Raw genomic sequence first — 12,977 nt, 5'->3', positions numbered from 1 at the left:
TTTTTTTTTTTTTTTTTTTTAATTGAGAATAGTGCATCTTAGTGGCCGAAACTGGGTTTGGATAAAGTCAGGCCCCGTGCCTGCCAGCAGAGTGTCCTGTGTGTCTCTGATCTTCTGTTTGGACCGACTCTTTCACATCTGCTTCCAAGAGCCATGCCTCTGGATGTTGGGGGCATTCCTGGTTGCCTTAATTGGCCAAAGAAAATATGAACGTCCTGGTGTTTTAGAGAAGTAACCACGAACATGCAGGCACGGGGAGAGGAAACACACTGACACGGAGCCTGCGATGCAGACCAGGACAGAAAACTTTGGATACGCCTAGCTGGAACGGTGCAAAGAAAGCACCACATTCTCCATTCATTCGTGCTTTTCTTTTACCACCCCGAGTGTTTTGCATGTGGTCAGACCATTCACAACCTATCCCACAATATATCTAGCAGGTGGATTTTAATTCATTTATTTGCAATTTAAATTCTGATATAGGTTTCTTCATTTGTTATCTTGATGCTTTCTTCTCTTTCTCTCTCTCTTTTTCATTGCCAAATTGTCTTTCTTTAAAAAAAAAAAAAGCAAAGTATGAGGAATAGCTTATTAAGGGTTTCTGGTGGTAACATTAGGTGACATAAAAGGTCTTTTCATGGGTTCCGAACTCTGGAATGTACAGAAGATAGAAAACACATGCAAGAAAAAATATGTATTTTTCAGGATCTATTTAGCATTTTACTCATCTGTCTATCTACATACATACATGGTTTATGTCATACATATCATATATGACCTGGGTGTATGTTATCTATACACGCTGACATGTTTAAGAGGAGCTGTTTGTTATGCTATGTAATATGCGGCAGTACACTGAGTGTTTAACAGCCCAAACTAGATTCAGGCTGCATAGGTACAAACCCCAGCACATTAGTGGGGGCGTTGAAGCTCTGTGTGTTTCGGTTTCTCATCTATAAAATGTAGGCATACTCAGATAATAGGGGAGCCATGAAGATGTATATCGCCCCTTTGATTTAGTAGAAAGCATCTTCTGTCTACTAATTTGGGAGGTCAGATCTTTAGAAGGTAGCACAGAGTTTATGACAATCACTTGTGTCACAGCATTATTTAACTGTACAGTCTAGGGGCTACACAGAACGCGTGTCCATCACTTCTGCTGTTTGTGAGCTTACATCTTTTTTTTTTTTTATTGAGTTTATTGGTACATTTAGGGATACAGTACAGTTACATTCATTGTTGGGATCATGTACCTTTACATGGCAAGTCTTGATTCTCATTTTTTCCCCTTACCTCTGCCCTCCCTTCACCCCCTTGTGAGCTTACATCTTAAAGAGCAAGAGAACATGCTCTTTTCTTCCTCTGTCTTCTGCTTTTCCCTTTCCTCTTCCCTTAACTCTTCTTATTTGGAAGACCTCAGGGATGGAGAGGCCTGTCAGTTAGGAATCCAACTCAGTTATCAATAACAACAAAGCTGATGGTGATTTAACACATTAACAGGAAGATTTGTCTCACAGGACAAGGACACTGGAAGCAGGAAACATCTCTATATCTGTTTTGCCCTTTTCCTCATGACCACAAAATAGCTGCTGCTCTTCCAGACATCATGTTTATGTCAAGCCCAGAATGAGCGATAAGAAAGAGTGACGCTGTGTAAGCTCCTCTTACCAGGGGCAGCAAAGCCTTCCAGAACTCCACCCCTTTCCTTATCAGAAAATTTATGTCTGTTTTCCAGAACTGTGACACAAGGCCATCCATAGCTGGAAAAGTGAAATTTCTGCTAAAGGAAGGGGAAAAATTGGCTGGGAACAATTTGGAGCGGCCAGCAGTATCTGTCAAGATCTTCTTGTCTGGCTTTTTCGTTTCTGTTTCTCCCTCACAAATCCTTCCCTTGTCCTCCCTCCTCCTTAGCCTCCTGTTTGGAAAGAGGTAGAACTGATTGAAGTGGTGACATGAGGTTTGTTTCAGGAACAAAATTGGCCTTTGGGAGCTTATTACCGCAATAGAGAAAAGCATGTAGAGGAATACGAAATGGGCCCTTTCTGATAGAGCAGAGGGGCACAGGAGAAGTGAGCTCAGTGGCCTGGGGACTTTTTGCCCACTGCTTTTGCCAGGGGCAGAATTCCTCTTGCTGACTTTGTGCCTCAAACACAGCACAATTCCCCATAGATCTTCCACTTACAGGTTGTCATAGAGAAATACTGTTTATTTCCATGTCTACAGAGCAAAAGTTACAGCAAAGGCTTTTGTGACACCCACAAGCATTACAAACGACACCCACTCGAATGCTGCCCATTATACAAATCCTTAAGGAGTGTTTTTTGAAAAAGCATTATGACCTTAGCTGGAATTGTACTGTGATCATTAAAATAGCAACCCCGCGCACACCAGGGGCCAGGCCTCCAGGCTTGCGCAAGCCCGTCTCCCTCCCAGTCAGACGGCGGACTCTGTCCTCTGCTGCCCACTGGAAGGCGATGGGGAGGCCCCCAGGACTAGTGGCCGCCACTCTCACTTGAGCTGCTGCTGCCAGATGACTCACTGCTACTGCCCCTCTTCCGGGAACTAAATCCCCTACTAGAAGGGTGTCTTCTGTAGCCCCACGGGCCTCTCCTTTGTGACCCACCCTCACTCCTTACCCAGTCATTTTGTCCCCGGGGTGCATAGGAATTCTTCCCGCTGTGCGTTATCACGTTCCCCTCATTGTGGGGGCCACGATGGGAACCGATTTCATTTTTAATTTCATTATCAAGACCATGAGAAGGAATAATGAAGCCCTGACTTTCGCCCTTACTAGAAGATTGGTGCTTTTCACTTGAGGCCCCTTGGTTCCTACCAGACAGCTCTGTAGCTTTTCTAGTACCACCTCTGCCGTGCTTAGGAATTTCATTGTGAGTGGTAATACCACTGTCTCCTTTGATTTGCTCTTTGGAGGGTGCACGTGGGTAATGAAGCTCTATTTTCCCTCGGTGAGCATTCTGGCTGCCAGCGTCTACTCTGTTTCCTTCTTTCCCGGGGAGGTCTCTGAAGTTGGTACTGCCAGTGATGTCACTGCTGCCCTCTACCAGGCTCACGGCTGCCTCTCCTGCCCCCTTTGAGGTCCCAGCCCTGGAAGCATGGGCATCACCACCATGTTCCTTTCCCTCCGGGATCTCATTAGGACCCAGGCCCCTTATGTCAGTGTTCACAGTCTCAGCCTCACCCAGACCTGAGAGCCCTGTTTGTCTATCTACGCTTTCTAGGTTGGGTCCAACAGCTTCTTCTCTGCCAGAGATGTCCTTAAAAGGTTGGCCATCTCCACTGAAAGGAGAAATGTCATTATCCCCTCTCCCTTGGAGATCTGTGTAACCACTGCCTTCAAAATCACTGGGGACTCTGCGTACTTTGGAGAGCTGTGGTAGGTAGTGAGTGCTGCGTCGGTTATGCTGGGTGGTCTTGTTTGTTACTGGGCTACTCTGGGCTCGTACACCTGGTTGATGACTTTTCTTACCTTTGGAGTGGGCTTTAGCATGGTTGACATCTACTGGAATTTTTCTTTGACTATTTCTAGGATTTGTCTCTTGGTTTTCTTCCTTCCCCTCTTCTGTCACTGTCATTACATGGTGCGCCTTGTTTCTGATGAGGGCTGCACTATATTCCTCCTGGTTGTCTAGGCTCCTGGTACCATTGTCTCCATCCTTGGCCCCTCTGGAGCCAGTGGATTGGGGATATGTGAGCTCCATTCCATCCTTGTGGGCCTTCCCATTGTGAATGACTCTGTGCTCTTCCTTTAGAGTTTGTCTATTTTCAGAGAGATATGTGGATTTATTACTTTGGTTATTCACATTGGCTTCAAGAAGGAACAAAACTTTCTCACTTTCCAAGACAATATTTTCATAAGATGGCAGCTCTTGGTTTCTTCTCTTGTCAAAACGGTGAAGGGTGATATTGTCTTTGCTTTTTTCTTCCTGCTAAAGTATAATTTTCAATATAAAGTGATTATGTTATGTTTTCAAAATTTGCTAACTCTTAGGCAATATTTAAAAAAGACAATCATCATATAGTCAAGGAAAAGAGGCTAGTAAGTCAAGAGAGATTATAGTAGAGATCATTCTGTAATGGCCTCAGCAGATTTCACAGAGAAAGAAGAGTGAACAAGGCCTCCAAAACGGGTAGAGTTCACATGTGCTAAAGGAAAGTGGTGAGACGCTTTTAAGTGAAGTAGCAGAGCCCAGTGTTTGGAGACAGAATCGCTGAAAGAGAATACAAACAGACCTATAAGGCAGGGCTGGAGAGATCCTAGAGAAGAGAGCGAAAAATTAATTTGGAAATACAGGTCAGGGCCAGATTTTGAAAGAAAACCAGAATTTCAGGACAACATGATTAAAGAATGTGACCCTCAGATGAACAGTGAGTCACTGCAAGTGAAATGAATTTCATACTCTCATTCTCTCTCTCCCTACTTATCCCAACTTTGGCCCTGACCATCAGAGGTATGGTGTTATTCCTCTGCCTAGAAGAAGATATTGTTCCTTTCATTTATTTTTCTCTCTTTGTTTTGGCAGAAAATCAAAAAACAGGAGAATGTAGGCAATAATTGATTTCTGACTTTCAGACAAAGCATTTTGCACCGAGATGTGACATTTCTGGTTATTATCTAGAAACGGATTTACAAATTTTCTTTTCTTCCCTCTTTGCTGTATAACAAGACAAATCTGATGACCTAGGTTAGTAGTTCTCAATGTAGCACTTAGAATTGCTTGGAAGACTTACTGAAGCAAAGTTGGGCCCAATGGCCAGTATTTGACTCAGCAGGCCTGGGGTGGAGTCTAGAATGTGCATCTGGACAAGTGCTCAGATGATGTGGCCATCGCTGGTCTGGGGTGCATTCTGAAAACCTCTGTCCTCTATCAGAAATTTTAGTAACAATAGCCTAAGGAAGAAAATTCCCAGGGAGGAAAATGGATGGAAAGGAGAAGGTAGAGGACAATGAAATGTTCACACACACACACACACACACACACACACAAGGACACACCATTGTCCTTTGTTGTCTTGTGTGTAGTGTGTGTAGTGGGGCAAGCATGTAGGGAAGATAGCAAAGAAGATGGAAGGACTAAATTCGGGGAAGCCAGGGTCACAGGGAGTAGCATTGACATCGAGTGAGCTAGCACACAGGAGTTGCCAAATGGTTTTCTTAACCCCTCAGTCCAGTGCTCACCGGAAGTTGTATTGTGAGGAGAACAGGTGTTAGAATCAGCTGCCCACCTCTGCCGTTGTGTTTCTTCTCTGAGCCTGGGCTGGCTAGCCATAGATTAAGAAGAGTGATACTTAACTTTTATGGATTGTTGGAAGACTTAAATGATTTTATTACACGATCTAATGCATGTAAAGCACCTAGAACATGTCCACCATAAAATATACTCTACGTAAGTGATCACAAATATAATTTCATACGGAACAGTGCCGAGCCCTTTATGGAAAGGCAGCTTGTTTTCCTGCACAATGTCAGGGACAGTCACTTGAAATTAGGGTGCACAGATGACGAGATTTCTCTAATGTGGCCACAAGGGGACCTGGAAGTGGACCCATTCTTGACTCCTGTGCCCCTGGACTGCCTGAATGTTGCCTTCTGGCTGTGGGTTCTGTAGGCTTATGAGCCCCGACAACATGTTATCTAAAATGGATTTCACTTTCTCTTTCTCTTCCTTGCTCTCTCCCTTTCCCTGCCTTCCCCGTTCCCCTGCCCTACATAGAAATACTGCTCTATTGGGAGAACTACCTGTTTTCATATATGTCTCTTATTAACTGCCAGGAAAATCTGGGGGAAAACTGTTGAATCAGCTCACACCTGAAACTGAAGATAGAAATGGTTCCTGGAATTGCGCTCTATTCTTATAAAGCTTGTTAATAGGCTGTCAGAGAAATGCAACTTTTCTTGACTGCAAAATAAAATTGAAAATGATTTATCTGTGGCAGTTATAACACAATTATTCACTCATTTTTTACATTGCCAGGCATACTCAGAAAAGAGTTTAAGATTTGGCTATGAGAGAACAAGAAACAAGCTTTGCAGTGTTACTTCTGAATATAAAGCATTTATTTTAAATGTTTGACTTAGTTTGGTTGGGGGCATTGGTCTTCGAGGCCTGGAAAGTTTCACTTGGACCTTTATATTTCCATTGCAATCGAGTTAACTGGCTCATTACTAATGTAACCTTTTGAATAAAGCAGTTGGTGAGAAATTCAGTAAATTCTGGTAATCCCTTCTTCATTTTTTCTCCCTATCCCGAAGTAGGAAGTTTTGTTTTATTTTTGATGCTTCTACTAGTTTTAAAAGAGCAGCATGTGCACTGAAGAATCTCATTAGAAGACTGAATAGAATTCTTTCATAAAGAAAAACATAAAACGATTTTAGACTATGCAGCGGGATAGCTAATCTCTTCAACTATGCACCAGGGAAAATATTAAAACATTGAAAAGCTTTTCTTTCCTGCCTTTGCTGATGTTAGTGATTTCGAATGGCCTTGCTGGCTGCATGAGGTCTCCAGCTCAGGGGGCTGCTCTGCTTTGCTGTAGTTTGCTTTTCTATTTCTGGGCCTTGGTTCTTAGTATGATTTCCTCAGAGAAAGGGTCTCTCCCACTCACTTCTGTTTCCTCAAATCTTAATCACTCTCCAAGGCCCAGCTCAATTATTTCCATTATGCAACATTCCCTGAACCCAGGCAGGAAGAGGTTTCTTTTTACTTCAAGCCCCTAAAGTATGATCTTTTGATTCTGCCATTCAGATGGTATTTTCCAAATTTGGTTTTGGATTCCAATGATTTTTAAAAGTGCCTTTTGTGGGCCAGGGACTTAGCTCAGTGGTTACTCCATCTGCCTGGCAAGTGCAAGGACCTGAGTTCGATCCCAAGGACTACCCCCCTCCACCAAAAAAAAGCCTTTTGCTTCTTTTCCAAGATCTTGGATAAAGCGAATATGTTTTTCAATCATTTATTTCCACAGAACATGTTGCACAATAGGAAGAGTCCAGGATATATGTATCACAATCATAAGTTCTAGCTAATTTTAATGGGAAATTAGAGGCTGCTTTAGCAGTGCCGTGTAAAGGATATTGAACAGAAGAAAATAACAGTGTGGAAGGAAACTGCTACTTCCAGAGGAAATGAAGCCAGAGTTGGAAAAGTAAATAGTCCTTTTGCTGATGGCATTTTAAGCTGTTTCCAGCCTGTTGGCTGTGATTCTGCAGGAGGAGACTGAGTAAAAGGGTTATTGTCACCCCTAGACAAGGGCCTCATTCTTTTCTTTGAGCACCCTGCACGGATGGAGACACACACAGAATGAATTTAAGAGATGCTAAAGCATTCATCCTTTGGTCCAAAGTCATTTCTCCTATGAACCTTCCCCTGGTGAAATCCCCATAATTACAGCATAGGGAAAGGACTCAGTGTTACTCAGACTCAGTAACAGGACAGCTAGTAACATGTGGGATCCACAAGACCATACCTGCAGCTACAGGTTCTGAAGCAGAGCAGGACTTGTCCAGGCCATGGGCAGGGTCCAGAAGACTCTGGATCACAGAGCTGCACAGTGCAGAGGTTTGAGAGCCTGGGGTGTGGAGGATGGGAACGGCCCAGTCACAGATGGAAACCTTGGAGCAGCAAAGCTAAACTGCAACTCTCTGTCTCTCCTACAACTTCTGCAGGGTTAGTTCAGGGTGTGATTCATGAGAAAGGGCCTTCATTCAAAGATCCAGTTCACCTTTAAGTGAGTTTGGCCTATCTTCCCAGGAGATAGGTAAACATACTTAAACATAGAATACCCATGGTTTTCATGGTGGCCCCTGTAAATTATCTACAAAAAAAACCCCAACATAATATTAAGATAGGTTTGTCTCTTAAAAAGAGATTTGCTGGCTTTCCTTTTGATAATGCCGTACAAGGTTTTTGGATTTATTTTTGTTTTCTAACTTGGAGGAAATCAATTGAGGGATTGCCTCTGACAAGTGGTAGTATTTCCTGTAACCACAGGAGGGCATGCGTCAGCCAGTCCCTGAGGAAAGCAACTTGGCTCGTCTTCTGCTTATTTCTAAATTTTTTCTTCCTTGCCTGTCAATTGCTTTTTCTCCCAGGGTACAATTTTACCATCAAATTTCAATGGAATTTGAGCATGTGTAAATATTTTCAGGTGAGAGGAGCGAGGGGTCTAACTAACATAAAGGTAGATTTTATGATACTTGTGTCTGATATTCCATTAATAAAACTCATGGTATGAATTTTTAGGTTTTTAAATTTGCAGTTTTGGCCAGTAACTTTCAGCTGTGATAAAGAACAGAAGATTGTTAGTTCTTAGACCAGAATTTTCTGAGACCACCAGAAGACCCATAGTAGGCAGAAATAAGCTGCAGTTTGATGACATGCAAAGCTGGAGTATTTGCTTTACTTCCTGGATAAGTAATCCTAAGGAACCTAATTCCGCATCAGGACCTGTTAGCCAGCTTCTTTTTGCCCTTTATCTATCACTTTTCTCTCATGTGCACGTGTGAGAAATGCTTGCTAGTAACAACACAGAATTCTTAATCCTCTTCAAGTTGCCTAGCAAGCCACTGTTTCATCTGAAGGAAGAAATTACAGTGCAAAGATCTCTGTCCACAATGACTTCCTTCTTTCTGTCACACATTGTGTGAATGACAATACTTGATTAACTAGAAAGGGCCCAAATCATGTATAATTTTTTTTTCCATTCTAAGCATCCGAGAGTAGTTTTATTTATTTATTTATTTTTATTTTTGCTTTTTGGTGCCGGGGATTGAACTCGGGACCTTGGGCGTGTGAGGCACGTGGCAGCACCACTGAGCTAAATCCCCAGCCCAAGAGTAGTTCTAAAGTTAAAATTTTCTTCCTGACTTTTTTCTCTGCAGAGTCAAAACAGAGTTATTTGAGAGGAATAATTCTGTGTAACCTCTGTTCTTCCACACAGCCTTGGCTTAGTTTTCACAGTCTGTGGTTGAAATGTCTACAAGGAGACAAGGACACAACTTGACCAAACAGAACATTCTTTCATTCATTCCTTCGAATAACAAGCGTTTCATTTATTTTTCTCTCCTTGGGAAGTATTATTCATTGTGGAAAATCATTCTGACCAAACGAAGATAGACCCACTTGTCCCTTTAATATTTATTTTAGGGTCCCAAAAGAGAGCTCCAGCTTTCTTCCCCCAGAGACAAGCAATACGGGATTCTAGCACCAAGAACCATCCGTGGTGTGGTGTGGTGTGGTGTGGTGTGGTGGGAGAAGGCTGCATGGCGCCTGGGTGAAGGAGCTTGGCTGCCACTGGTATCCACTGAAAAAAATGTTTTTCACTTGCACACTAGTGTTGTTAAGTATAAGTGAGCTAAACACAGTTCTGTGTACGTTTGGTAAGTGTTACACAGAATTAAGATGCGAGGGTGCTGATGGTTCGGCAGGAATCAAACTATTGCCCTGCATGTAATGAGTAGGGTCGCTTGCGATAGCCATTTCCCCTCCAGACTTTTCCCAAGGAGAGAGAGAACGGAGGTGAACACAGATTAGGAGAAATTCTTCCTATTGGATGGATCTGACAGTGTTGAATCTTTCTGAAATTTCCTAGCGGTGAGGGAACGCTACCGGAATGGGGAAAGGCCAGAAACTAAGAAGACTAGACCAACACGGGTGTCCTAGACCTTCGGGCTCAAGGTATCAGGGAGACATACAGAACAGTACCCAAGAATCCTGGAGTGATGTTTTCATAAAGGAAACAGGTGGAACAATTCTTCAGTTCTCCATATTTGATTTCCCTACTTATTTTTCAAGCCCTTGGCTTTGCTCTGATGTGGCAGGGGAAGCAGAGAATGGCACATGTCTGTATTTCAGTGAAAGCAGGCACCGTGAGAGATCAATCATAGAGAAGGAAGCTGTCAGTAAAAAGATGAAAACAGAGGTAAACCAGCTGAGCACCCCTTAGGCTGGCTGTCTTATTCATCTAGAATGTGTTCTTCATGAATAAATCTTAAAGTCATAGATTTCTGTTCTGCCTGGGCACTGAGTAACAAAGTCATTTTAGAAATATAAGGTCAATGCCGGGGATTTAGCTCAGTGGTTCCACTGCCTGCCTCTCAAGCCCAAGGACCCGAGTTCGATCCCCGGTACCAAAATAAGTACATAAAATAAAATAAAATAAATAAATAATAAAGAAAAGAAATATAAGCTCAAAAGCTAGGTGAAAGTACCCGTTGACTGGACTCCAACATCTATCTGCCCAATATTCCATTTCATTCTACACTCCATCTTAGCCAAAAGGCCGAGAAGCAATCCATTTCATTCTAGAAACAAACAATAGTTTCTCAGTAAAACCTTATATTGATATAGCATTAAAAGCTTGTAAACTACTTTCGTATGAGAGTCTCATTTGAATTTCATAACAACCCCTTTGAGATAAGCAGTAGAAAAAGCAAATTTTGTGCACATGCAGCTGGTAATAGTAGAAGTAGGAGAGATATTTAAATCTAAGCCCTTTGTCTCAAAGTCCCATAGTTACAATAATAAATTTTTAAGTAGTTATATATGAAAACATTGATGAATAAGAGAATAGCTTCCTAAAGATTTTATTATCTTCAAGATCTATTTTATAGTTTTCTTCTTTATTGCATTTCTTTCTCATGTTGGTACTTATTTGATCTTGTAAGTTTAAAATTAGAACATTGCTTTACTCTTCGCTAATACTAAAACAGTGAACATAGTTCTGAAAATGAGAGGATGGGAAGCAGAAAACAAAAATGAGATGGACAGATATTAAGCAAGAGAATGAAATAAAAGTATGGGCATCTTCTTATACAGAACACACACACACACACGCGCACACACGCGCACGCACACACAGACACAGTCATTCAAAAAACATTCTGCCAAAAAAAGTATACACATTTACACACACACACACACGCGCGCACACACGCACGCACACACAGACACAGTCATTCAAAAAACATTCTGCCAAAAAAAGTATACACATTTCAGGAAAAGAAAACTAGTATGATGTCTTTTCCATAGATGGTGTTACTTTCACATGGGGCGGGGGCTAGTGCATGCCATAAATCTCAGAAAACCCAGTACACTGCTGGCCCTTAGAGAAGAAATTGAAAATGCACCTGCAAGAAACTCAAGGACCGAGGTTATCCAAGCAGCAGTTCACCATACTAGTAATTGTCTGAAAGTTAATGGCCACCACTTTGAGCACCTCTTGTAATTGTAAAGGCCAAAGGTAATTTGTACTCATCTCATGATATCTGAATAAATTTAATATTAAAACAACTATAAAAGTTTTCTTTTCTTGAAGTGTGTATACATTTTTTGGCAGAATCTGTATTTATTTCACAATATAGACTTCTTTAGTTTTTTTTTGGTACCGGGGATCAAACTCAGGTCCTTGCGCTTGGGAGGCAGGCCGCCAAACTGCTGACCTAAATCCCCGGCCCTAGACTTCCTTAGTATAGTTCATAACTTATTGTGATTTATAACAAAGTCTTTCCAATGTAATTGTATATTGATAGATATTAGCTGAATCTTGTGAACCTATAATTATCTTTTACTTGTTTCCATTTAAAATTTTTTTGGAATTTGGCTTATAAATCTAAGATATATGTGACTCAGTGTATGCTAATTTTTATACCACCCATCTATTATTAAATAAATTTGATAACTGCTAAAAATGATCTATATGTATTGGAGAAAACATCGCATTTAAGCAATGCCAAGTTCTGGCTCTATACCTTGCTGAGATTTCTTCATTTGGAATCTGCACCCCTTCTTCTCCCCAGCCCCCACTTGGCAGTTGTCCAAGGTTGAATGTGGCCTGGCAATGGGGATAGCATGGTCTGGCTCTTGCAGGAAAGTGATATTCTCTTCTGACCTGTGGTCACTGAATTGATGCTGACGTAGAATTTTGCTGGAAAATGGTCAGGAAGACCAGCCCTGTTCCTTAGTGTGTGTGGCTCAAAATAAACCTATCCTCAGATGGCAAGATTGAACTGGAACTGGAGGACCCACACCACCACTGCTCAAGGTCATGTGGATCAGACCTATGGACGTCTGTCTGTTTTAAGCATCTGGTCCTGGGTCTGTGTGAGGATGTGCACTGAGTGGGACCTGCTCTCCCCAACTTCATTCTCCTGCCCTAGCCAGATGGTATGGTTCACTCCTGTCAGACTGGTTGCCCAACTGGTCACCCACTCACTCATTTGAGTCACCTATATTTAAGCCTGGCTGGCAACAGAATGATTGTGTTTCTGTGGTTCTACAACTGAATGGTTGCTCTGAGAAGCTGGGATGCTGCTCAGACATTATCTAATTGGCACCATGTCTACATTGCAGAAAATTCCTGTATTGCTCAGTGTTGTCCTAAGATAATTTGGTCACATCCTGAAGACTCACTCAACCGGATGACTCAGAAAAACACACAAAAGGAACTATGAGCTTCAGATGGGTTAAATTTAGAGATGCTACTGCCCAGCGTTAGCCTCACCAGTGAAGAGAACATGGCTAGCAGATTCCCACAATGCTCAGGTGTTGGAAGAAGTGGAAAAACATTCTTGTCCCTTTGCACTGTTATCTATTTACCAAATACATTTGGTTAGCTTTAAAATAGTCATGCCAAATTCTTCAAGTTTGTAGTGAAATCTTGCAGAGTTCTTTTGACATATTATAACTTGAGTTTTTGTGTACTATTTATTAGTCTCAGCTATTGGTGTTCTTAGAAGCACTGGCTTTCGGTGTTCTTTAAAAAGTTATATCGGTCCCGCCCACTGCACTCTCATTGGAAACAATTTCTGCAGACCTCCCCTCCGCTGGAGCAAGTGGGCTCATCCATATCCGGGGAATCTACCCTGCGTGGTGACTCACGCCTGTAATTCTAGCGCTAGAGAGGCTGAGGCCGGAGGACTGCTGTGAGTTCGAGAGCAGCCTGGGCTACACACTGAGTTCCAG

The 12,977-nt window shown here is 42.2% G+C and overlaps 1 protein-coding gene across 1 annotated transcript in view; it reads right to left on the bottom strand.

Annotated features, from left to right (window-relative positions):
- Nucleotides 1–2,470: 2,470 nt before the first annotated feature.
- The window catches only part of Mepe (matrix extracellular phosphoglycoprotein), an 18,370-nt gene continuing 7,863 nt past the window's right edge, over nt 2,471–12,977 (bottom strand). The window contains exons 3-4 of the mRNA XM_010606744.2: nt 7,738–7,830; nt 2,471–3,947 (exon numbers count right to left, since the gene is read on the bottom strand). Coding sequence (XP_010605046.1) covers nt 2,493–3,947; nt 7,738–7,830 — 1,548 coding nt within the window. The 3' untranslated portion in view covers nt 2,471–2,492. The remainder of the gene's footprint in view (nt 3,948–7,737; nt 7,831–12,977) is intronic.

The sequence above is a fragment of the Fukomys damarensis genome, unplaced genomic scaffold (genome assembly GCF_012274545.1).
Source record: "Fukomys damarensis isolate Sample0158 unplaced genomic scaffold, DMR_v1.0_HiC HiC_scaffold_37, whole genome shotgun sequence".
NCBI classification, from domain to species: Eukaryota; Metazoa; Chordata; class Mammalia; order Rodentia; family Bathyergidae; genus Fukomys; species Fukomys damarensis.
This window is presented reverse-complemented; position numbering and strand designations above follow the sequence as displayed.